Source organism: Macrobrachium nipponense, chromosome 13 (genome assembly GCF_015104395.2).
Source record: "Macrobrachium nipponense isolate FS-2020 chromosome 13, ASM1510439v2, whole genome shotgun sequence".
Taxonomy (NCBI): Eukaryota; Metazoa; Arthropoda; class Malacostraca; order Decapoda; family Palaemonidae; genus Macrobrachium; species Macrobrachium nipponense.
Window position 1 is genome coordinate 30,325,735 of NC_087206.1, and position 27,174 is coordinate 30,352,908.

At 39.4% G+C, this 27,174-nt stretch overlaps 1 protein-coding gene across 1 annotated transcript in view; it reads right to left on the reverse strand.

Moving 5' to 3' along the window:
- The window catches only part of LOC135225285 (ATP-binding cassette sub-family C member 4-like), a 283,886-nt gene that overhangs the window by 122,942 nt on the left and 133,770 nt on the right, over positions 1-27,174 (reverse strand). Inside the window, exons 6-14 of the mRNA XM_064264615.1 lie at positions 24,940-25,034; positions 21,243-21,347; positions 20,869-21,007; positions 20,297-20,407; positions 19,209-19,280; positions 18,861-18,995; positions 17,239-17,413; positions 16,519-16,630; positions 16,006-16,189 (exon numbers count right to left, since the gene is read on the reverse strand). Coding sequence (XP_064120685.1) covers positions 16,006-16,189; positions 16,519-16,630; positions 17,239-17,413; positions 18,861-18,995; positions 19,209-19,280; positions 20,297-20,407; positions 20,869-21,007; positions 21,243-21,347; positions 24,940-25,034 — 1,128 coding nt within the window. The remainder of the gene's footprint in view (positions 1-16,005; positions 16,190-16,518; positions 16,631-17,238; positions 17,414-18,860; positions 18,996-19,208; positions 19,281-20,296; positions 20,408-20,868; positions 21,008-21,242; positions 21,348-24,939; positions 25,035-27,174) is intronic.

Sequence of the window (27,174 nt, forward strand, 5' to 3'; positions counted from 1 at the left end):
ACTGTGTGCCACCTTGGTTTCTTAAGTATGAAACTGCTGTGGTGTTGTCGACGAAGATCGCTACAACCGACTCCAACAGTTGATCCTGAAATGAAAGAAGGCCTAGGTACACTGCCCTTAGTTCCCTCCAATTTATTGACATGATCCTCTCTTCCTCTGACCAAAGGCCTGAAGCAGCTTTGGAGCCCAGGTGCACGCCCTAACCTTGATCCGAGGCATCTGACCAAAACATTAGGTCCGGCGGAACTGAAAGAAGAGACGTCCATAACTTGAGGTGGTGAACTTGCATCCATCAATGGAGATCCTTCTGACATTGTGGAGAGGAGGCGACTATTGTGTCCTCGGAAACGAAATCCCATGACTGGCGAAGTGTCGACTGAAGGGACCCCATTCTGAGATGCCCTCCAGGAACCAGTTGGATAAGGGATGACAAATGGCCCAGGAGAGTCCTCCAGAGAGACTGGCTGCATTATGGAGGACAGAAATTCTTTGGCCAGACTTAGAACCTTGTCTATCCATTTCTGAGATGGAGAGGCCCTCAAAATCTGGGAATTCAAAACAATCCCCAGATAAGTCATGATCTGGCAAGGGATTAGATTGGACTTGTCGAAGTTGACACGTATGCCCAGTTTGACACAAAAAGACAGAACTATCTCCCTCGAGACTGGAGACATTCCTCTAGAGATTCGGCTTGGACTAGCCAATCGTCCAGATACCGAAGCATCCTTACTCCTAATTGATGCAGAATAGCCGAAACAGGAGCCATTACCCGAGAAATGACCTGTGGAGCAGTGATGAGGCCGAAACAAAGGGTCTTGAACTGGAAAACTTCCAAGTCTGTGAAAAACCGAAGGTAAGGTCTGCTCTTCAGATGGATGGGGATATGCAGATAAGCATCCTACAGATCGATGGAAATCATCCAGTCCCCCTTCCTGATGGATGAAAGAACTGTCTGAACCATCACCATCCAGAACTTGGACTTTAGAATGAACTTGTCCAGGACTGAAAGATCTAGGATGGGGTGCCAGGCTCCCTAGGCCTTTAGAGCCACAAACACCCGCAAGTAAAACCCAGGAGAAGGAGGAGCTCGTTCTATGGCATCCTTCTAGAAGAGGGCCAAAAGCTCCTCCAAGGCTTGACCCCTGATTGAGTGAGGGGAATAACTGCTGAAATCGAGACGATGATTGGAAGTGAGGTCTTGAAACAAAAGGGATCTCGTAACCTACCTTCAGGACCTCTACTATCCAAGCATCCACCGTTCTCTCCTACCAAGCTGACCAATGGCAAGAGAAACTAGCTCCTACTGCAGTCTCCAGGCTAGGTAATGACTCATATTTCCGAAAATTCTTACACACAAACAAGAAAGAAAAAGAAGGACCTCCTTGAGGTTGAGCTCTTCCTCTGCCCTTAGATCTGCACCAAGAACCTCTCCCAAGTTTCAAAGGGCGAGTGCCAGAGGAGGAAGTTCCTCGAGGTGTCAGAAACCTGAGATATACTCGGGAGATACGAGCCAGGAGGAGGTTGGTGGCCTGGAGCAGAATGTGCAAGTCTGGTACTAAACTTACGCTTACCCCTTGAAGAAACAGGAAAAAAAACCTGAGGAAAAAGCTCTTGATAAGGCCCAGTTAGCTTCGGAAGAGGCATCACCTTGATGTTCTTTCCAAATCTCAGAAGGCACAGACATATAAAAAAGGGAATCCCCCAAAGGAGAAGAGGACAATAAATAATTTCTCTGCATTTCCAAAACAGAAGGGGGTAACTGCAACAAATACAGGTTATGTCTAAGGGAAACAAGAAAGGCCTGCATAGAAGCGGCAAGCTTGTTCTGATGTACAGAAGCGATCGAAATAGAAGAGCAAAATTTTTCAAAAAGAAAAGCATCAGGGGGAACAAACCCGGAGTCCTTGACATACATCAAAAGAGGACCCACATGTTGAAGAACTGAGCCTCCTGCAAGGAGCTCATAACAGATTCCATGGCAATAAAGTCTTTGAGCGAGACTGAGACCAAAGCCTTGGAAAGCAAAGGCTGACCCGAAAGTCGGACAAAATCAGGATTTGGTTTGGGGGGTTGAGAGAATGAAGCATCATCCGCCACCTGATAAACACCTCACTAGTGTCATAGAAGAGAAGAGAGCTGCATCTTCCCTTCCCCAATCACCTTCGAAAGTTTAGCAGTGATGTCCACAATAACCCTCATGAACCTCTGAGCAAAGGGAAAACGTAAAGCTTCCCACAACCGGGAAGGACCGTCAAGAAAAATCCCTTTTGTAATACAGTGAGGTGGAGGCTGCTTTGGCTCTTTAGGCCTCACCTGAGGAAGAAAACTCAAAACTAACTTTAAAAAGTTTCTTGAACTCGACAACATGGCCGCCGTTCAATGAAACACCGATATCACATGAATCCATGTCATCACCATCATCATTGTCAGAACCTAACTGTAAAACTTCCCCCAAAATAACATTCTCATGACTAGTTGTCTTACGTCTAACACTAATAACCCTTCCCTCTTCTAAATAAGTGTCCTTTGGCACTGTTACGGGACTAACAGGGGACACATTGGGTAAAGAATCGTAAGGCACCTGCCCGGACTGGATCCACCCTAGGCCTTCGCCACGATGGCATTCACAAGCCGGGGTATCGGTTGCACCATTACCCAGGGTGCTGTCGACAGGTACCTGACTAGGAACTGAAAATTAATCTAAAAGATTGTTACACATCCCAATAAAAGCTGCTTCAAAATTTTCTGCCAACTCGTTAAACATGGCTGAAATGTCTCTATCTAAACTAAATTGTAATGTTTCAAATTTCTTATTCCAACTAGCTTCCATCGCCAAAAATTTTGAGCCAAATTCAGAAACGACTTCATTAGTTACTGGTTGTACAGGTGGCAAAACATCAATTAATTCGGAATTGGAATTACATGATACTGAAACCAAAGAACCAGAACCATGAGCACACAAGTCAAAGAAATCATTAGATAGAGGTTTAGCTACAGATTTCTTTTTCCCCTTACAATCTTTTACACTGCAAGATTCTTTGATGCTTAACATACACTGTCATTTCTACATCATACCAAAACTTGCATAAGTCGCAACGATAAGTCAAGTCACAAACCTGTCCATGACAAGAGTTACAAATATCATGGGGTTCATACTCCCTGCTACTTATCCTTGCCCCACAAACCGGGCAATTCCTGATGTTGCTAGCAGAAGGAAGAGTTGAATCATCTTGACTATCCATTGAACAGGTCATGGAGTGAATCCGGGTCACGCAAAAGTTCATTGAAAGAAAATATAATTCAAAATGAATAAATAAAAAAGTTAATTCTCTAATTTTGTGGATTTCATAAATGGTAAATAACAAAGCCACATTAACAAATGAGAGCTTTAACGGCACAGGTTTCGGAAATTTATAAAGAGCGGTTATGCTGCAAACAACACAGGCGCTTGTTAACAACGGATTTTCAATGGAAGGTTTTGTAACTGTCAAACAGCAGTGTTGCCAACTGGCGGATAGAATAGGAGGTAACTGGGTTGCCAATGTGGTAAGTTTTGGGGATATAGGGCTAGATTAATTATATTAAGGTAATGTTTATTAATATGCTAGTTTAATAATGCATACAACACATCGACCTTCAAATACATAACAATCACCTGCCTCACCGATAGTACTTTGGAATTCTGGCTTAAGATCAGAGGGTTTTGAGGGAGGAACTTATGTGACCGATGGGTTTGTAAGAATACTGCACAGCATGATGAAATCCCTGAGTGTCATTAGGTCAATAAAACTATATAATACAGGAATTGGTGTGGGGTCATTCATCTTGTGGGGAAGCCACTGAATCCACTTACAGTACAGTATACTACTGTACTTCTTGGAGACAATGCCTAATTTTATGTACAGATTTTTTATAATATATATATATATATATATATATATATATATATATACATCTATATTATATCTATATATATAATATAATTCTATATAATAATAATATATTGCACATATACTTAAATAGGCATGAAGATCAACTTAAAAGCAATTCAAGATACAAACGACTGTTTGGAACTTAACTCTTTGGCATTGCCACCTGCATTCTGAAAGACTAAAGGAAAGGGAAGAAGGAAATACACATTACGATTAAATGGTTTACCCAAAGATGTATTTAACTGTAAAAACATCCACGTTATACATACAGACCCATTAATTATATTTGGGAGGGAGAATGAAGCAGATAAGCCTCTGAAGAGAATAATGTACCTAGATGCAAGAAGTCCAATCTCCATGGACAGCACAAGTGGAGCCAATGACGACTTATGAAATCTTGGTAGCATCTATAAATATGTAATGGATACAGTGGAAGTTGCACCCTAGGGTATACCGCCCAGCATCCGAGATGTAAAGCTGGGCAATTCAAGAAAAATTTAATTCCATAAGTGTTATGGGGATGAGGGATGAAGTCTTCAAGAGAAGACGACTGGTTGACCAGAATCCCTTGAACTGTGGGCTGCATGACCTTCTGTAATGAAAATACTAAACAGAAAATACTAGAAAATGCTGCATCACATGTGTAACAAAAAGTTACCAAGGTCAAAGTCCTCTTCTGAGTATAACACAGAAGACCTTGTTAAACCAATGGCACAGGGGAGGATGGCACTGAATCTTGAGAGCATTGATCCTAAGCCATACAAGGAGTTCCTAAGAAATATCTAACAGTGCTGCTCAAGAAATCTGCCAAGACTTAAACAAAAGAGAGATCATCAGAGCAGCTGATGCCAGTGACTCAAGAGAGGGATGCATGTAAGTCACAAGGCTGGAAAAAATTAAGCCCCCTACAGGCCAAAAAGACAAACTTCAATAAGGAACAAGGGAAAGGCAGTATAAATATGAATCTAAGAACACAGAACATAACTCTCCTCGAAGAGAGGTATGAAGCCCAATAAAATTATTAAGAGGGGGCAAGGGCAATCAAATATACTGCCTTGTGAGGCCAAGAAAGAGGAAGAATATATTTGACAAGTGTTCAAAAAGTGATGTAATAAAGTTGTTACATTCTAAGTCCTTGGAACTCCATGAGCCAAAAAATATAAAAAAGTGTAGAATACTCTATTGCTGTTGGATGCCAGTTCCTGATGGAGAAAAGCTGAAGAGGGCAGGGCAAGAAATCATCAAAATAAGAAAAGTTAGAGTAACCCACCATACCACAAAGAGAAGGAACTGGGGGATATGGAGAACACATCAATAATACCCTTAGTTTATAAGAAAAGGGTGGAGGAAGGGGACCCATTTTCCACATAAAAGTCACTAATAAACCTTTTGAAGAGTTACTATCACTAAGGCAATCCTTGGTAACCAGTATGCAAAAAGTTGTGCAGTCTTCAGAACACCATAAACCCAATGTAATAGGCTACTACAGAAGACTTATCCAGTTGAGAAGGAATCTGTCACTGTGAACAGCAACATTAAGCCAGTTGAAAACCATCACAATAATGGAATGGGGAAATGAGTCAACCAAGAGAAAGAGGCTGAAAACAAGTAGCAAGGGGAAAATAAGCAAATCCTTTAAAAAAGGGCACTCACAAGGGCAGCCAAAAGGAACTGTAATTCTCACCACAGTTAAAGGAGAGCACCAGGCATGTAAGATAACATACTTCTCCAAAGGTTAGCAAATGCAAGGGAAAGGGCAACAATGTTAGAATAAATAACCTTAATTTATGTCTCATAAAAAAATAGAGCACAGGGTAAACTGACTGTATTTTGAGCAAAAGAAAATCTTCCTTAATATGGTTCATAAAAAGAATCTGCTAATAATCATACTACTATTTACGTATTTTATTGTCAAAACCTTAGAAACAGGAGATATATCTTACTGGTGAAGTAAAGAAAACCTCAAAAAGACTAAGAAATAAAATACATGTCTGACTACTAAGGAGTTAGGTGAAAAATGAGTACTGGCCTGCAGTCAGTGGAGTGTGAGCTGGGCTTTCACTATAGGTTATAACAAACAGAACTATGATGTTATAAATAAATGAGAATGGGTTGAAAGCTCTGACTAGAAAATGAGACTAGAAAATTAATAATAGTACACTTAACCAAAAAGGCAAATATGAAAACAATACATAATATAAATTGGGAAACAAAATCAGTATATAACCCATTTACTAAAGTCCTTTAAATAAGACAGCTACTCAAGTAAAAGAGTGCTTGATGGTTTAAGAACAAACTGCAGATGATGTGCAGGTGCCTAGCAACCTAAGTACTACGTATATACACATCATTATAAAGAAAGGTAGAAGCTATGAAGGAAAGTGAAACAATGGAGTCCAGCAAGACTTTAACTTAGGGTCCTTTACTTAGCATACTGCCAAGTAAAGGACCCTAAGTCGAAAGACCTTGCACCGCTCCATTGTTTCACTTTCCTTTGTGGCTTCTACCTTTATTTATATATTCATCACGTTCCAAATTTTCGGGATTAAGTTATACATATACATAAGGAAGATACTGAATGGTATGATAAGACAAGAAAATCTGTCAGATATCCTAATTCAAGGGAATGAATGCAAAATAGCCTACACATAAAAAGTGTGAAATATCATAGATACCTTCTAACTCAAGGTTGACACATCCAGGAGCAATTGGGAAGATGAAACAAAGAATTATACAACATATGAATAATGATTTCAAGACAGGAAAAACTACCTAATATGTACAATGAAGAAAAGAAGTATAATGATGACCTAATATTAGAATGTCTACAATGGCCAAGAGTGGGATCTATCTAAAGCCATTGTAAGTTCAGTGATATTGCAATACTAAGGACCTAATACTGGGTACCACTTACATGATGCTTTGCAAGGCCCACTGTAGTAAAGGACCCTTTTGGCAATGATTTGGTATATAAAACTTCAACAAAAATAGAAATGCGATTGTTATTAGTATGCAGTGCTCAAAGATTGAATATGGTTTAATAAATTTCAACAGTAATAACAAGTGCTGTTAAGTAAAAAGATCCTTATTTCATTACATAATATTACCACAATCACTGACCAGACTGAAATTCGGACCCATCAGGATAATTACAAGTATGTATGCTTTATATTTTTACTGTGTGTTCTTTTTATATTCATGGGTACAGTATCTGACTAATTTTTTGGCAAACAGTACAAGCATGTAGATATATAATTCCCATATAACTCAAGGATGGGAAAGCTGTAGTGCTGCAGCAGATGTTATGTTTATATTTATTGACAGATTCTGATGTCTCAAATTAGGAACAAAGGTGAATTACTGTTTACCAATGATCTGCATGGTCATACATATATTTAAAAAATGATATTGTTAGTATACAATAAAGTTTTGTACATACTTACCTGGCAGATATATACGATTGATGGCCCTCCCAGCCTCCCCTCAGGAGACAGGTAGAAGAGAAAAATCTGGCTGGAAAGGGGGATTGGTTCTTACACCTGCCACCCAGCGGCGGGTAGGGTAGATCACCTGACCTACCTGTAGCGTGTGCCGCGAGTTTTGAATTTTCTGTCATGACGTCCGAGTCGTAAGCTATGTATATACTATCTGCCAGGTAAGTATGTACAAAACTTTATTGTATACTAACAATATCATTTTTGTACATGAACTTCCCTGCCAGATATATACATAGCTGATTGACACCCTTGGTGGAGGGAAAGAGACTTATAAGTCCAGAGAAAGGGGAAATAACATATGTTAAAGTAATAAATACCCTTGGTTCTTACCTGATTTAGGCAGAAGACTTCATAGTTACTGTCTACAAGTCTGCGTTGCCTGAAGAGTTACAGCGAGGGCGTGACCTACAGCTGAAAAACTCTTTGGGTCTACCAATGGGAACTGACTCCGCTTACTTGGTAGAATTCAGTTAGGGTCCAGTCAATGGGGATCAACCCACTTAAATGACAGAGCCTGTCCACTACCATTGCAAAGAGTTTCAAGCACAAACCGATCACCTAACCAAAACACAATTGTTAAAACTACGAAAGAAGGAGATGCCTCCTGCATCCTCCTTCCCACAACCAAAAAACACAATAGAAATACAATAAGGGAAAAAATTTAAAAAGGATATGCTTCAGCTCCCTGCCCCAGCACTGAATCCGCCGATACGTACGGGCCTAACCCAAAGCACATATCATACGTAATTCTTACATCTTTCAGGTAGTGGTTGGCAAAGACTGATTCACACCTCCAATAAGTCGCCTTCATGAGGTTTTGTAATGACATGTTCTTCTTGAAAGCCAAAGACGTAGAGATGGCCCTTACCTCATGCGCCTTGACTTTAAGAAGTCTAAACTGATCTTGGTCACAAGATGCATGAGCTTCTTTGATAAGGTTCCTCATAAAGAATGACAGAGCATTCTTTGATAAGGGCCTACTAGGATCTCTTACGGAACACCATAGGATGTCTGAGTTAGCCCCAAGTTTTTTCTTCTTCTGGAGATAAAACTTTAAGCTCCTTACAGGGCAAAGGGTCCTCTCCTCTTCTACTCCAACTAGAGAGGATAAGCTTTTAATTTCGAAGCTCCTGGGCCAAGGTGAAGAGGGGTTTTCATTCTTGGCCAAGAAAGACGGGAGAAACGAACACACAGCTGAGTCTCCTTGGAACCCAACATCTCCTTCCAAAGCTTGCAGTTCGCTTACTCTCTTAGCCGAAGCTAAAGCGCAGAGAAACAAGGTCTTCATAGTAAGATCTCTGAAGGAAGCTGAATGGAGAGGTTCGAATCTAGCGGATCTTAAAAACGAAAGCACTACATCCAGGTTCCAGCTTGGGGTTAAACAAAAGTTCCTTTTAGAAGTCTCAAACGACTTGATTAAGTCATGCAGATCCTTATCTTCAGAGATGTTTAATCCCCTGTGTCTGAACACAGAAGATAGCATACTCTTGTAGCCCTTAATGGTTGAGACTACCAAACCGCATTTTTCCCTCAGGAAAATAAGAAAGTCTGCTATCTGGGTCACAGAGGTACTGGAGGAGGAAACGTTCTGATTCCTGCACCAACATCGGAAAACATCCCACTTGGACTGGTAGACCCTGGAAGTGGAAGGTCTGCGTGCATTAGCAATTGCTCTTGCAGACTTTGCCGAAAACCCCTTAGCTCTGACCAGACTCTTGATAGTCTGAATCCAGTCAGACTGAGAGCGGGGAGGTTCTTGTGAAACCTGTCGAAGTGGGGCTGTTTGAGCAGATCGACTCTTAGTGGCAGGGATCTTGGAACAGTGAACCAGTCCTGGGCGGGCCAGAATGGAGCTATCAAGGTCATCCTTGCTCCTTCTGACGCTGAGAATTTCCTTAGAGTCTCCCCTAGAATCTTGAAAGGGGGAAACGCATAAAGGTCTAGGTTGCTCCAGTCCAACAGGAACGCGTCTACCGCTACTGCTTTCGGGTCTGAAATCGGTGAACAGTACAGGTCTATCCTCGCGTTCCTGGCAGTTGTGAAGAGGTCCAGATGAGGTCTGCCCCAGATCTTCCACAGCCCCTGGCATACGTCTGAGTGAAGGGTCCATTCTGAGGGAAGGACTTGGTTTCTTCTGCTGAGCAGATCTGCTCTGACATTTCTTTCTCCCTGTACAAACCTGGTGAGGAGACTTATCTCCCTTTCCTCCGACCACAAGAGGAGCATTCTTGCTGTTTCGTACAGGGAGAATGAGTGAGTCCCCCCCTGTTTCCGAATGTAAGCCAGGGCTGTGGTGTTGTCCGAGTTGATCTGAACTGAAGACTTCTGAACGAGAGGTTCGAACTCCTTGAGGGCTAACCAAATCGCCATGAGTTCTTTTTTGTTGATATGCCAGGACACCTGTTCCCCCATCCAGGTGCCTGACACTTCTCTGGATCCTAGAGTCGCTCCCCAACCTTTGTCCGATGCGTCTGCAAATAATACCAGGTCGGGGTTCTTCAACCGTAAGGAAATGCCTTCCTTGAAAAGAAGAGGGTCTGCCCACCAACGGAGATCCTCTTTTATCTCGTTCGAGATTTTGAACACAAAATCTAGGTCCTGAGCACCCCGATTCCAGTTCCGATTCAGGAAGAACTGTAGGGGTCTGAGGTGCAACCTCCCTAGAGAAACGAATTGCTCCAGCGAGGAGTGTGTCCCCAACAGACTCATCCACTCCCTCGCTGTGCATACATCTTTCTCTAGAAAGGTTGCGACCTTCTTTGCACAACGGTTTATCCTTTCCGGGGATGGAAATGCCCGAAAAACCTGAGAAACCATCCGAATCCCCAGATAAATACGATCTTGGCTGGGGATTAGCTGTGATTTCTCGAAGTTTATCAGCAAACCCAGAGAACTCGCTAAGGTCAAAGTGATGTGAAGGTCCTCCAGACATTTCTCCTTCGATTTGGCCCTGATCAGCCAATCGTCCAAGTAAAGGGACACCCTCACTCCTTCGAGATGAAGCCATTGGGCTACGTTCTTCATCAGCCCTGTAAAGACTTGAGGGGCTGTGGAGAGGCCGAAGCACAAAGCCCTGAACTGGAACACTTTCCCTTTCCACATGAATCTCAGGAACTTGCGCGAAGATGGATTGATTGGCACATGAAAATAAGCGTCCTGAAGGTCTAGTGACACCATCCAGTCCCCTGGACGAAGGGCCGCTAATACTGAAGATGTCGTCTCCATCGTAAACCTTCTCTTCTTCACAAAGACATTCAGGGCGCTTACATCCAGAACCGGTCTCCATCCTCCTGAGTTCTTGGGCACAAGAAAAAGACGGTTGTAGAAACCCGCGGAATGAGGGTCCTGCACCATCTCTATCGCTTGCTTCTCCAGCATCAGCTCTACTGCTAGAGCAAGGGCCTGATTCATGTGGGGGTCTTTGTACCTGGCCACTAACTCCCTTGGTGTGGTGGTCAAAGGTGGTCTCGACACGAAGGGAATGAGGTATCCTTTCTTGATTATAGAGAGGGACCAGTTGTCCGCCCCCTTCTGTGCTCAGACGTCTGCAAAACTCAGCAGTCTGGCACCTACTGCAGTCTGGAGGACACTCGTACTACTTCTTCGCTCTGATCGAACGAGAGAAGGTCCTTCCTCTTCTAGGAGGTCTTGTTCCTCTGGAGGAAGAAGCGCGGGAAGAAGGGCCTCCTCGAAAGGGCTCTTGCTTGATCGACGTTTCCTTCTTCGCCTTAGGCTGAAAGGAAGCCTTTGGAATCCTCGCTGAACGAGCCAACATATCTTGCGTCGCCTTAGCAGAAAGAGCATTGGAAATGTCGTTGATGATCTTCTTGGGGAAGAGTTGCTGGGAAAGATGAGCATATAACAACGACGATCTCTGTGCATGCGACACCGCCTTGGTTAAAAAGGATCAGAAAACTGCCCTCTTCCTAACAACTCCTGCCCCGAAAAGCGGAGCTATCTCTCCAGAACCGTCTCTCACTGCCTTGTCCATGCAAGACAGTACTGAATGTAAATCCTCCAGAGATAGAGAGTCTTGATCCCTCGTCTTCTTAGCCAAGACTCCGAGGGTCCAGTCGAGGAAGTTAAACACTTCCAGAACCCGGAACATTCCCTTCAGAAGGTGGTCGAGTTCGCTCATTCCCCACGTCGTCTTAGCAGAATTAAGTGCCGAACGACGCGCGGAATCCACCAACGAAGAGAAGTCCGAGTCTGCAGAAGCTGGAAGAGTCAAACCCAAAGGCTCCCCCGACTTGTACCAGAATCCCATCTTTCCGGTAAGCCTGGAAGGTGGGAAGGAAAAAACGGTCTTCCCCTTCTCCTCCTCAGAGACCAACCAATCGTCGAAGCTCTTGAGCGCTTTCTTCATTGACACCGTAGGTTTCATCTTCACCATCGACGATGTCTTCGTAGTTTTAGCTGTTGAAAATAAGGAGGAAGGGGGAGACGGAGGAGCAACCGCCGAAAGAGACTCTCCAAATTCTTGTAAGAGGAGTTCAGTCAATCTCTTGTAACAGGAACCTGAAGAATCCTTTGGAAGATCTTCCTCGGAAGCACCATGTCCTTCTTCCGAAGAAAGACGTTTGGAAGATCAGCTGTCTATAGGAGAGCTTTTCCTAGGAGAGCGCCTACTGGGAGAGCGCCTGCTGGGAGAGCGCCTGCTGGGAGAGCGCCTGCTGGGAAAGCACCTACTGGGAGAGCGCCTGCTGGGAGAGCGCCTGCTGGGAGAGCGCCTACTGGGGGAGTGCCTGTTGGGAGAGCGCCTACTGGGAGAGCGCCTACTAAGAGAGCGCCTGCTAGAGGAGGCGCGTCTGTCAAAATCCTTGTCAGAGACAACTGAAGGGCTCCTAGTATGAGGAGAGCGCCTATCAGGAACCTTATGCCTGCTAGGCTCTAGGCGCCTGTCAAGTTCTAAGCGCTTGTCAGGTCCTTGGTGCTTGTCCGATCCAAAGCGCTTGTCAGGCTCTTGGCGCCTGTCACAAGGCGAAAAATCGTTTGCGAGGTACTGAGCGCCTATCTGATCGATTGCGCTTGCAAGGAGGAGATAGTCTAGTCTGTCTCTTGCTAGGCTCTTTGCGCCTACTATCTTCTCTGAGTCTGACAGATGGCGAACGAATCTCAGGCGAAGAAACAAAATCCGGAGAAAAGCGCCTAATAGTCTCCGTGCGCCTGTGCAGAGGAGAGCAGCTTCCAGGCGAAGAGCGCCTACTGCGATCCTGGACAGAACGAGAATCCTGGTACTTGTCAAACTCTTGACGCTTGCAAGAAGAGGAGCGAGTCTTCGGAGAGCGATGTCTATCCTCCCTAAAACTAGGAGAGCGGTGTTCCAGAGAAGAACGCCTGTCAAGATCCTTACGTCTGCTGGCGTGAGAGGAGCGCCTGCTCGGAGAGCGACTGAGTCTCTCTTTAATGAAAGAGGCTCTGCTGCGAGGCTCTTGCACTCTTCCTGCATTAGGCGAAAAATCCGCAGAATCCTTCTTCGACTTCTTCACCGGTAGAGAGATGTCCTTCCGACGGTGAGAACTCCCCGCTAAAGAGTTGGCTAAAGCAGAAATCTGCGCCTGTAGGCCGGCCAAGATGCGCGCTGGCGATCTCTCAAACTCTTCGGCAGGAGTAGAAGCCCGAGCGCGGAAAGGAGAAGAGGATCCTTGAGATCTCCTGGTTCTCTTACGCTCGATCTCTGGTTCTTCTGAGAAGGATTCGGGGCTGGAAGGAAGGGCGCAAGGTTCCTTCCAAGCTCTCTTGAGAGGGCGAGACGACTCCGAAGCGCTCCATCTACGCTTAGGAGAAGGAGACGAAGAAGACGAGAAGCACTGTCTTAATACTTCCTTCTTGGCTCTATCCAAGGCAGCCTGGGAACGAGCAACAGGATCTGCCGAGGGGACGCCTGACCGGTGGGGGTTCTCCCTAACCTTCCTGTGGCTTTCGACTTTCCTCCTCCACTGGGTCTGGGAGTCTGGAAAAGGTCTAGGCCTAGAGGCGTTAGTGAGCCGGTCAGACGCACCCTCCACTAGCACTAGGAGGGGCACTTGCACTTATCACTTGCACTGTCACTCTTACCTTTATAAGAGCGTACATTGCTCTCATTACTCCTTACTGCGTTCTCCGAACACGAATCTTCGGGTTCAAAGCTGGGAGCAGGGGCTGAAACAGGAGAAGGAACTACGTCTACTATCGGGTTCTCAACATCAAGTTCGCTAACATGAGACCTACTTGAACTCCTGGAAGAAGCCTTACGTGCTCTATCCTTCTCTAACTTCCTTAAGTAGGAAGAAAGAGACTTCCATCCGTCCTCATCCAACCTTTCACACTCTTGACAAGGGTTAACGAAAGAACATTCATTCCCTCTACAGTTCATACACACACTGTGAGGGTCTACAGACGCTTTAGGAAGCCTCACCTTACATTCACTCTTCGAACATACTCTAAACATAGAAGATTTCTTAAGTTCAGAATCAGCCATTATGAGAAAAAAAGCAAAGAACAATCCAAAAAACGATCCAAAATAGCGTATGCCAAGCCAACGAACAAAGGGTACATCACCAAATTAGTCAATCCAAGAATCGTCGGCGACGAGAATAAATCCACTATCGAGAGGACTTAACAACAGGTGCTGTTAAGCTGGCGACAGAGAAAAATCTGGCAGGAAAGGGGGATTGATTCTTACACCTGCCACCCAGCGGCGGGTAGGGTAGATCACCTGACCTACCTGTAGCGTGTGCCGCAAGTTTTGAATTTTCTGTCGTGACGTCAGAGTCATAAGCTATGTATATATCTGGCAGGGAAGTTCATGTACAAAACAATAGATTTTATTAGTTGGTAGGTCCCTTGCCTTAATTCTATTTTACATCCCTTGATTTTAGTACTAAGTCACAGTGTCACAATGAAGAGAGAAGTGGTTCACCCTTTAGTATACGTAGATTTATACAGGGAGGAACTGAAAGATTACTGGAGTTTCAGACCCTCTCTTAAAGAACCAAATCTAAGCTTTTTCATGTTTTGTCCTGATGCATAGCCATATAGCTAGGATCCAAAACCTTTGTGCAATATCATAAGAGTTGCTCTGTCACTTCCCCAAGTTGTCAGCATTTTTACTTTTAACTTTCATGTTTACGTTTTTATCACAAGTATTTCCATTCTAACCCTCTTGTGATCTGATGACACATACTGCGTCAATAAATTTTTTTCTGTAAGTGCACAGATGATGCGCTGGGTGCGTCATATGCAAGTTATTTTTGGGAAAAATTCACGAAAAAAAATAAAACGTGTCAATCATAGAAAATGTAGTTGACACCATTGGGTCGACAGATGATGAATCTCGAAGAAAATCAAACCTGACGCTGCTAGCTTACTTAGCTACAATACAAAACCTCAACAGAATTAGGTTAGAAAATCTAATGATTGCACTCTGTAAAAAATTATCATTTTTTAATCAATTACAGCTCATTAGACATTTATAGCAAAATTATTGCTTCCACGTGAAAGATGAAACATTTCTATACAATTTAGGTATAAAACTCCCCAAACCCAATTATTAGATTTTTCATTATTATTTCCAAAAAATAAAAGTGCTCAATAAAGGGAATTAATTTCAGATCTAGTCCTACAAAGGGAAAAACTGACATATATTGACAATGACCCTTCTAAAATGTAAGTAAAATTTGTTTTTAGTAAAGAAAACTGGAAACCTTCTGATGAGACAGAGGAAGAAAATTTTGTTACAGCAAAGTTAAGAATTGGTATGCTGCACATGTAAAAAGCAAATGTTAGATAAGGGTGGTTAACCAAATAGCAGAACTACAAAACACACAAGGAAAAGTATATATGTACTACCTATACTTTTATACATAACTGACATTTCAATTTCAATGCTTTAGATCTCAAGTATCTTCAGCAAAGAGTGGTGAGTGGTCTCCATATACATAGCTGTATCTAACAAATTCTCAACAAACTGGATGCTAAAATTAAGCAATTCCTTCTTGAACTTTAAAGCCCTTAAAACATTTTGAAAACTGTCAATTATGATTAAGGATCAAGGGCATAGGACATGACAAAACCTAGCCTTTCCATATACATATTCATATGGAAATGTTTGAAGAGCATATGTACTTTCACATAGAGGAAATGGAAGTTTAGTCATAAGGTGAAACAAGAGACTCAGCGAATAAAAAATTCACATTAATTGTACAGTCTTTTAATACCAGTTGCAGAATTATCATGGGAGAGAAATAAATGGTGTTAGGAAAATTTCAAGAATAAAAAGAATGAGGCACAGAAAGTGTTGAAAAAGAAAATATAAAAATAAAGTGTTACAATAACCAAAAGCCCCCAAATTACATACTGACTGTCTAACTAAAAAAAAGAAAAAAAAATCAGGAAAAACCCATCAGGCAAACAGTGGTACTAAATAGTACCTATTGTAGGTGTGCAAAAATCTTAAAAGGTAATTTATAAACACAATCTCCCTAATAATTATACATAAATAAATTCAGAAAGTGTGAAAAAAACACAATTTATGTTTATTTCATAATGGTATTTTGTGATTACAATAAATAACTTAGAAGAACATATGTACCTACCTCTCTTAAAACAAGAATTTGAGAAGCTGGCTTAAGATACTGGAGCTGATGAGTAACAAGAATACGAACTTTATGTTTCAGGTGATCCATGATGCACTGGTCAAATAAGTGTCTCCCTACATGAGTGTCAACTGCACTTAAGGGATCATCCAGTAAATAAATATCAGCATCATAATATACAGCCCTGAAAAAAAAGAAGTCCTTTATAAGTAATGAAATTAAAATAAAATTTTTAATGTTTTCATACTTAATACAAAACCATAAACAATTATCAAATTTAAATGTTAAAATTATATATTATGAGACAAAAAAAAAACTACTCAATTAGTTTAATTGCTAACTTCATTTCTTGCTTTACTCCCATTCAGGTGCCTAACATTACTTTTCAGTAGTGCATATCAAAACAATGTAATTAATTTGATGGTCAAACAATGTAATTAATTTGATGGTCTTTGAAAAATTTCGAATTTTTCCAAACACCTTAATATACATACATGTAATTCAGAGACTCACCTTGCAAGATTGACTCTGGCTTTTTGACCACCACTTAGGGCTACACCTCTTTCACCAACCATAGTCAAATCTCCCTCTGCTAACTGCTCCAAATCTTGCTCTAAGGCACAAACTGCAAGAAATTTTAAAGCCAATGTTAGTCAAGATATTAAATCTCTTCCCTAAAAATAAGCAAAGCTTCATAAAAAATATGTAACAAATCCTTGTAAATAGTGACTTACAAGTGACTAAATCTCACAAGTGGCTAAATCAACTAAGTCTGAAACATACTTCCATTATCAAAGAATAGTAAAAGTCCAAACAAGAAATACCATGAATCCAATACGTACCTTGACAAAGCTAAAAAAAAAATATCTCGAATATGTATATATGTAGCTTTTCAAATAAAATGTAATTTCATTAAAAAAAGTTGTTTTTGAAATTTCAATGAAAAGTTGAACTTTGAATTACCCAAGAAAAAATCATCAGAAAAGTCTCGAAAAAGCAAATAGCTAAGTAATCTGGCATACTACAGCTGCTTTCATTAACTCTCTCATTATTTGCAGAATTCATGAAGTATACTGTGACATGCAAAGAAGCAAAGACACTAAATTAAAAGCCTAGGACGTTCACTCAAAAAGAACAGTTTAAGTGATCTAGAATGGCCTCAGTAAGTCTACCCTCTTTAATCAGTTCCATCCCAAAATTGTTGGACTGTACCCAACACATTCATCAACTTACCTCTAATGACCTCGTTATATCTCTTTTCATTAAATGATTGTCCAAAAAGGATGTTCTGTTTTACTGTTCCTGAGAAGACCCATGGCTCTTGGGATGCATAGGCCACCCTGCCTCTAACAGAGATAGAACCCGCTTTGGCTGGTAGTTCTCCCAATATGGCATGTAGTAAAGACCCCTGACAATATTAAGAAAACTTTATTACTAAGAATATAAGCACAAAACTTCTACCTTTGTCTACACAATTGTAATGATAGCTATAAGAAATAACAATTTCTTTGTTAAAATTAGACCTTATTGGAAAATCTAGTGATGTATATTCCATTATATCCTTTTACACACATGTCAATTTACACCTTTTTCTCCCTTCTCTTTCCATTATCCACCTCTGTCTATTTACACTCATAATTTTACAATCTTTTCTCACCCAGAGAGAGAGAGAGAGAGAGAGAAAGAGAGAGAGAGAGATGAAGAGAGAGAGAGAGAGCGAGAGAGAGAGAGAGAGAGAGAGACGAGAGAGAGAATGAGAGAGAGAGAGAGAGAATAATCAAAGTTACAGTGAAAATAATAAGAAAGAGAAACAGAAGGAGAGAAAATAATCAGAATAAGTACAGTGAAAATAAAGAGAAAGAGAAAGAGGAAGAGAGAGAGAGAGAATTGAGTTTGGTGCGTGAGCTAGAATTTGATCAACAAAACCTTAGTCACAGGAAGTTGAACCATAACACCATCGCAATTAAAATCTTAAGACCATCATAAAATCTTTGACCTGTGACCTTGCACCAAACTTACTCAGCTTTATTCGATGATGGAGCTCCGCCTCCAGGAGGAGGTATTAACATGTTAAATTATTGACTCCGCCTGGAAAAGGAGGAATTAACATGTTAACCCCACCTAAAAGGGGATGGGTACAAGATAAGGAAAGACCACTCCACGAATCAAGAATCCAGTTGGCCGGAGAACCAGATCCTGCGCCGCCTAAGGAGGTGGTGCCAAATTCGAACTGAGGGTGGCTCAATTTGAGACCAACAGAAGAAGCCAGAGAGGACTGGCAGCCGTCGTTGAGTACAGAAGCAGAAATATTGCCAGGGTCCAACAACAGATTTATAAGTTTGTAGTTGTACTTGTAACTCTAATTCTTTGCACAGTAAAGAAAGAAACTGCCGTTCGTCTCATTTAAACTTTTCCTGAGAGACTAAGACTTAGCCTAGTAAGATTACTAATCTAGAACTAACATTAAGAAGAAGCATAAAGTTAACATAAAACTAGACTGCAGAACAAATCATCTAGAAGAAAGAAGCAGGTAAGCGATCATATAACTCAATCACTCTACCTTACAAACAAAAACATCACATAATACTAAATAGTTTATCTTCCCCTAAATTTCCTTAAGAGGTTTGCTAACATGTAAGAACAAAATATTGACAATAGAAAAACTATTAAATTTTAAAAAATAAAAAATCTTTGGAGACTAAATAAGAAACTACTCAAATAAAAATTTCTAGATATGACTATTAGCACTTAAACCATTTACAGTAATTATTATCTTGAAGTACATAAGCAGGGGGTGTTAAAATTTTCTCAACGTTACATAATGGATTGAATAGTTGAAAATGAATACGACTAACCTTTCCGGAACCAACAGGTCCAATAACAGCTAAGAGTTCTCCTGCTTTCACGGAACATGTTACATTGGTCAGAGTATTTTCTTCAGTTGCTTCACTCCATTTGGCAGTTAGTCCTGACACAGTCACACCACAGTCCTGAAAAAAATTTCAGTTCCATTGAATAACATTCATGAAAAGTGATTTTTGGAAAAAAGCAAACATGAACAAATATACTATAACAGTAAGAATTTTTTATTACTAATTATGCTTTTTCTTGATGGAAGCTCTCTCTTAATTCTACATCATCATTTCATTAGCATTAAATTAATCTATGTAATGTATATACATGAATACCTATAAATATGTTACCTTTAGCTTCGGTCGGAGATTAGATTTTTGGACTCTATTAGTTTCTTCTAATTCCTCCATTTCTAAGAAATCCTGTTGGTATAGGAAGAAACATGCTGTCACTATACTGTACCTAGTTTAACATGTTACATCTTTATCTCAACAAAACTGGCTTGAGTTCTTAATACACCTAAATTTGAACAAGAATCTTGAATATTTTATATTAACATTACCATATTTTCTTACGTTCCCGTTTAATATGAAACATTGCATAAAAACATCTTTCAAGTCAAGCTACCCACAAGTGTGATTGACTTTAGACAACAATTTCTGCAAACTGCAAAATACATTTAGCTAAAATTCCAGTTATGGCAACCTTTTAATTTTTCTGCGTGAAAGGTAACCTGCAATATACAGCATTTTCTAGTCGCACCTGTATTAGGAACTAACATAATTTACAAATATGTAAGTATCACTGCTAGCTTGGTGAGATGCTGGTACTGTTGTGAAAGATATGAGAAAAACAGAACCTGTAAATACTACAGGTTTGGTTATCGGCATACTCGGTTATCAGCGATCCGGTTTTATGGTGCTTGTCTAGTGCCATAAGATCAGCAATTTATGACATTGTAATGGGACGAGTTCCAGTTATCGGCGCCATAAGGCACCTTATGGTGCCATAAAGGTTCTTATGGTGTGCCATAAAGGTGTTTATGGTGCCAATAACCAGTTATTAGTGCCATAAGCCCCATTATGGTGCCATAAATCACTGAGTTTTGGTTAATGGCGAATTTCGCTTATCAGCACACCCCCAGGAACGGAAACCCCGCCGATAACCAGGGACTGCCTGTACTAAAGCCCTGTTGAAGTGAGGAAAGAGTACTGGAATACTAACGGTAATCATACGTATCCCAATAGTAAACAAAGCAAAAACTTTTGACCCATGTATACAGCCTCTATCTTACTATGTAGCAGAGATACAGGCATGGAGAATCTTACAAGGCATGACTACAAATGCATCTATCTACCGTATTCAAAGAGTTCTGTAAAAAATGATTTTTTAAATAAATGAACATCAACACTGTAATTGAACATGCTAAAGAACTCACCTGAAGCCTTTGGCATGATATGAGAGTTTCAGATCCCATAGCAATACCAAATGGGAAGAACAGTGTCATTACAAGCCTCACATTGTTAATCAGTGAACTTGTCACAAAAACCTACAAGAAGAGAAAATACAACTACAAGTTTTAAAATATTAAAATTACAAATCAATCGCCTGGCTCCCCCTTAACAATGGGCATATCACAGAATATCTCTAAATATAAAAGTTAGTGGGTCACCCCAAGTTTATAATCTTCATAATTGGAAATGGGTGCAAGAGTTATAAACCTCTCAGCGTAAGCATCCATAAATGCGAAAATACTCAAATTCAATGTGGAAAAAAATGTGACTAAAGTTTACATAACCTTGTTCTGTTACATAATATTTTTAATTTGTGGAAGAAATGCGTATACTATACGTAATTCACCATTTTTTTCAAAAAGCCATCTTTTCCAAGTGCAGATGCAACAATTTAATATTGAAAGAGGTAATTTCCTCTACGTAAGAAAGAGTATACAATGTTTATTTATAGACTACCTTCAATGAATCACAAATGCTATGACCACTTGTATCTCACCTTTTCTGCTGTAAGGATATTTCCAGTAAGAACATATGTCAGTAATGCCAAGAACACAATGACTTTCGAAGATGTAAAGAAGAGAGACATGTTCACAGCACGGTAATAATTTGTTTTCATGACAACATCAATTTCTGACCTGAAATGGTGGAGAGAATTTACTTAAAACTGATGAGTACAGAAATACATATCTTGGTAAAAATTACAAAAGGAAACTAGAAGAGGTCATTACAGTATCATAAAATCTTCAGCACATCTACCCATAGCCAAGAATATTCCACCCATGAATGTTAAGAACATTTTTGAAACAACAAAGTAAAAGGCATCCTTTCAGAAATTACTATAACTGAAAACAGCTCTAAACCAGCACTTACTTGCGTGCTTTTTCTATAAGAGCTGTGAATGGTTTCTCCCAAGTATACATTTTAATAATAAAAGAGAGTAAGAGTAGTGCAGAAGATAAGAGGCAATTCGAAAAGCTATTAGATATGCTCCTAGAATACAACATTCAACAAATAAATCACCTGCCAACAAGAAAGGAAAATACTTTAGACCTAGTACTGTTGAACGAGGTGAATTATGTTCAAGAAATAGTTTTTATAAAATGCGAGTATTTCAGACCATAATGTCATAGAATTAACATTCCATTCCAAAGCAAGTAAAAACAGAGATAAGCAAGAGATGAAAAAGTGGGAAGGATATGGAAAATACAATTTCTCCCATAAGAATATAAAATGGTCTGAAATAAATGAACTAAACAAAGATTGGGATAACATAATCGTAAGTGATGGTATACAGGTAAATATGGATATATTATATAAAATATTAGAGAAAATATAGTGGAAAAATACATATATACCTGAAGAGAAAGTAAGACATCAGTCATGCATACTAAGAGACAGAAGGATCTTGTTCCAGAAAATCAGAAAATGGAAAAAGGTCTTGCAAAAGAAAAAATGCATGGAAAGTTATAGAACTAAAAAGTAAGAGTAGAAAATGCCAGAACAAAAGATTATACAATCAAAAGAAATGAAAAAACGGGACTTGGAAGAAAAAACCCTATTAAATATCAAGCAAAACCCCAAACTATTATACTCATATGCGAAGAAGATGAATAAAAAGAAGAATAGAAATAGGTCCTCTGAGAATTGAAGGGAGATTAACGAAATGAAGGAAATTTGCAACATACTGGCAGAACGATATAAGAGAGAATTCACCCCTAGAAATAGATAATGAAGATAATGATATAGAAGTAAGGGATGAAAATAGTGAATATTTAGCTGACATAGATATTAATGAAGCTGATATTGTGCAGGCTATTAATGAAATTAAAAATGGAGCTGCTGCAGGGCCAGATGGAATTCCTGCTATTTTGTTAAAGAAAGTAGTTCATTCTACCGCAAAGCCGCTTGCAATATTATTAAGGCAAAGTGTAGATACAGGCAAGATTTATGATGAGCATAAATTAGCATACATTTCTCCCTACTTTCAAAAGTGGATCAAGACTAGAGGCAAGTAATCATAGGCCTGTGAGTCTAACATCACATATTATAAAAGTGTATGAAAGGGTAATGAAGAAAAATATTGTGAAACATTTAATAAAAAATTATTTGTTTAATAAAGGACAACATGGTTTCGTACCCGGAAAAAGTACACAAACCCAACTGTTAGTCCACCGTGAAAACATATTCAAAAATATGAAAAGCGGAAAATGAAACAGATGTGGTTTATCTAGACTTTGCAAAAGCTTTTGACAAGGTAGACCATAATTTATTAGCAAAGAAAATTAGAAAACATAATATAGTGGACAAAGTAGGAAGACGGATAACCAAATTTTTACAAAACAGAAAACAGATAGTTATTGCAAACAATGAGAAATCGGATGAAGCTAAGGTAATATCCGGTGTGCCACAAGGTACGGTGTTAGCTGCATTGCCGTTTGTTATTATGATTGCAGACATAGACAGTAATGTTAAGGACTCAATAGTGAGTAGTTTTGCCATTGACACAAGAATAAGTAGAAAAATTACTTGTGATGAAGATAGGAACTCGCTACAAAGAGACGTTAACAAAGTATATGAATGGGCAGAGGTAAATAGGATGGTATTTAACTCTGATAAATTTGAATTTATGGAGATAAAGAAGGAAATCTATATGCATATAGGGGACCTAATAATGAGACAATCACTAATAAGGAAGCAGTTTAAGACCTTGGTGTGATGTTGAATAGGAACATGTTATGCAATGATCAAATAGCAACTCTGTTGGCAAAATGTAAAAAAGCAAAAAAATGGGAATGTTGTTAAGGCACTTCAAAACAAGAAAAGCTGAAAAAACACATGATATGCTTTATAAAACATATGTTCGTAGTCCACTTTGAATATTGCAATATGATATGGTACCCACACTATCAAAAAGGATATTGCACAAATAGAGAGTGTACAAAGGTCCTTTACAGCTAGAATAGAAGAAGTTAAGGACTTAGACTACTGGGAAAGACTACAATTCTTAAAATTATATAGTCTAGAAAGGAGAAGAGAACGCTACATGATAATTCAGGCATGGAAACAGATAGAACGGAATAGCAGAAAATATCATGGAACTAAAAATATCAGAAAGAAGAGCAAGCAGAGGTAGATTAATAGTGCCCAAAACTATACCAGGAAAAATAGGAAAGCACACAGGACATTAATCCACTACGCAACCAGCATCGATATGCAGCGTCTATTCAATGCATTGCCAGCTCATCTGAGGAATATATCAGGAGTGAGCATAGATGTGTTTAAGAATAAGCTCGACAAATATCTAAGCTGCATCCCACACCATCCAAGATTTGGAAGATGCAAAATATCCCGAAAGATGCATTAACAATTCTCTGGTAGACATTAGAGGTGCCTCACACTGAGGGACCTGGGGCAACCCGAACAAGATGTAAGGTCTCTCTCTCTCTCTCTCTCTCTCTCTCTCTCTCTCTCTCTCGTGATTTTACATACAATTGTTTCCCTTGTAAATAGAAAACTAGATGACTTAAACAGTAACTGCATGAAAGAAAACGTGCATGACTGAATACTTATGGGGGGACTGGATTATTTTCACATACGTTACGTACCCAAGTCATATACAGTGGACCCCCCGTATTCACGTTCTCCGGATTCGCGGACTCACACATTCACGGATTTCTCTCGGGAACCTTTCCCTGCATTATTCGCGGAATATTTGCGCATTCGCGGTATTTTTCTATGAGAAATATCCACAAATTCCTGGTTTTTGTTATCAATTTCATCATAAAATGCACTTTTTGTGATAAAACTATTATAAAAACCAAGTATGATAATTTTTAGTGGCTTTTCTTAAGTTTTAACTAACAAAATAGGCTGTTTTTAGCGTTTTTATAGGGGTTCCAAACATTCGCGGATTCTAACTATTCGCGGGGGGGTCTGGTACGCATCCCCCGCGAATACGGGGGGACCACTGTAGTACGTACATATTTCTAACCATAAAATGTACGATTTACTTTGAAATAGTATCAATAATATTTCAAAAGATAAATATGTACCATAACAGGATGATATTTTAATGTATAATTGATGTAGGATGGTATTTTCAGGGATACTTTGGTGTTTAAACATTCAAGATAGGTAGTTAAAAACATTTTTAGAATGGGTTCTGGTATGCATCCCCTGCGAATACGGGGGGAAGCACTGTATATCTAAATGGTTCAGCATCTGAACAAGCAGCACATATTAGAACAAGGAAATGTTCTCATAACAAGGGTCCGGAGAGGAACCAGCAGTAAGAATGAGAACGGCAGCCCCATGCAATTGGCCCAGCTTAATGAAGCTGCAAAAACCCAGTCATACAAAGGGTCACAAAACTGCCTGTAAGAAAGTTGTTTTTAGGACTGATGATTCTATTAGTCACATTACTTTCCTCTGAATACAAGTGTAAATATAACTACTTTCATCAACATAATGAAAAAACTTAATGCTATCCATGCAAAAATAAATACTGTAACCAAAATAAAATGGAATATAATTATGCTAAGGCAACAAAAGATGCAATGTACAGTACTTACTTTGAAGAGGAACAAAAAGTATCAAAAGCATTATTCCAGCTAAACAGGAGGGTCCTATTTCATTCCATAAAATACCGAGGACAATCAGAGTCTGTAAATAAAAAGTTGCGTGAATACAAACTGTAGTAACAAGTCTTGATATATAAATTGTTAGCTAAATAATCTACCCAACCATACAATATTCAATCTCAATATTATAAGGGTAGGCCTTGACTTCCCAGGGGGTTTGCTTCCAAGATCTTCCTCTCAGTATAAAATCATGACAAGCCAGATCCAATAAATAAAATGGCATAACATGTACAGTGTAGTATAAGGTATGACCTTACAGTCTGTATAAAAAGTAAAGGCATCATCTTAGTGACAACAAGTACTACTATGAATAATCGCTAGATTACCTATGGAGTAAGACAAATCCTGTAAATGTATATAAATACAATTATTCTTATAATGTACTGTCTAAAGAGTACAAATGACAAAAAATATTTGTATACTTTCAGTTCTGTTGCAGCCATCATGACCTGCATTTTGTAAGTTGTACTGAAGGTATCAACAACAATGAAACAATAATGTCTTGTGGTCAAGACTTACCATGTGGTAAAGCTTATGAATCTTAATTATCAGAAAGAAATGGTAATTACTGAATTATTACATAAATTACATAATACGTGTAATTCTAATGAATAAGCCTGTTCTTTCTATCTTGACAACCTTCTTCGATGACGACACTGATGGATACTGCATGGAAGAATACTTAACCAAACTTTTAAAACTTCTATGAATTGTTGAGCACTTATGATAAAAGTTGAGCAAGAGTTATATTCAGCCTTGGTTTCTTGAAGGAATTTTACAGGAGGGAGTACACACAAAAGAACAAAGGTAAAAGTAAGGAATCTAGCTATCATAGATGAAGCCAGAGACTGATTAGAAATTTTGCTAAGTAACAAAGCATAGAGTTGTTATGAAGAGGAGAATCCTCTTTTCATATAGTCACAAGGATCCACTCCTTGGTTCTATGCTCTCCATTCTCTACATAAATGACTTGGACTCAGGATGACTAACAAAATAAGCAAGTTTTCTGATGACACAAAAATAGGTGCCAGTGTTAATAACAATGCAAAAATAAAACCAAAACAAGAAGACCTGGATAAAATAGGTGACTGGACAGTACTAAAGCAAATGCCACGTAACTTACAGTCACAAATTTTATGCCAAAAAAATTGTTTAATATAAAATTCACTATATCTTGGGAATAACTCAAGCCCAAGGGAAATTATAATAATAATGATAAGGGTTCCTGCGCCAGTCAGGATTTTAACCATGGTCTAGCTTAGAGATGATGGGCAATAACTCTGACCACCTGGCTATCAAGAGAGATGCAAGTTGACATCAACTCTGCTGTATATTAGTCTATTGAAGTCAGGTTCGGTTTAGAAATTATATTCACCCATCACCATGATGACAGTTGTAAATTAGCAACATTTGGCTAATCATGAATTTTTGTGGCTTATACAAGTAAGATTTTTCATATCCCCTTGAGTGTACGTTATTCCCATGGTATAGTGAATTCAAAAACAATATTTGTGGCTTAACATTTAATAATAAAAAAGTCCCACATTTGTAAATGACAAATATTTAACTTCAATAAATGCAAAAAAATGCACATACATAATAGAAACAAGAATGTCGGGTAAGACCTACTTTGCAAGGAGATAAAAGAGCTGTCATAAGAAAAATTTAGCAGTCTTTATCATTCTTGACTGACAGCCTTCTAAGCAACATACAGACATAAGAGAATCCAGAAAATACTAAGGTACATTAAAAATCAATTTCCTAATAGAAGTTCAATTCTAGTCACCATTCCAAAGGGAAAACATGAAAAGATTAAGAATACTGGCAAGAGCAATCAGAGCCTTTGGATAGCAAAGATGGTTCACAAGACTTTAGTTTATACGTACTCTCTGTTAATAAAAACATTCAAGATAATCACACTGTTACATGAATCTATTTACCTTAGGTAGTGGCCAAACTAGATCCAATGGAAGGAAACTGGAACTGCAAAGGTTCAACACAAGCCACTACTGTAAACTCCTCTCTTGATAAGCTTGTGAATAGTACCACTACCAGCCAATTCAAGAAAAGATTAGATAAAGTTTTCAATAAACTAATGTCCACATAATTCTATCCACGTAACATCACTTACGTGGTCAAACAACGAGGTTTGTGGAACCATA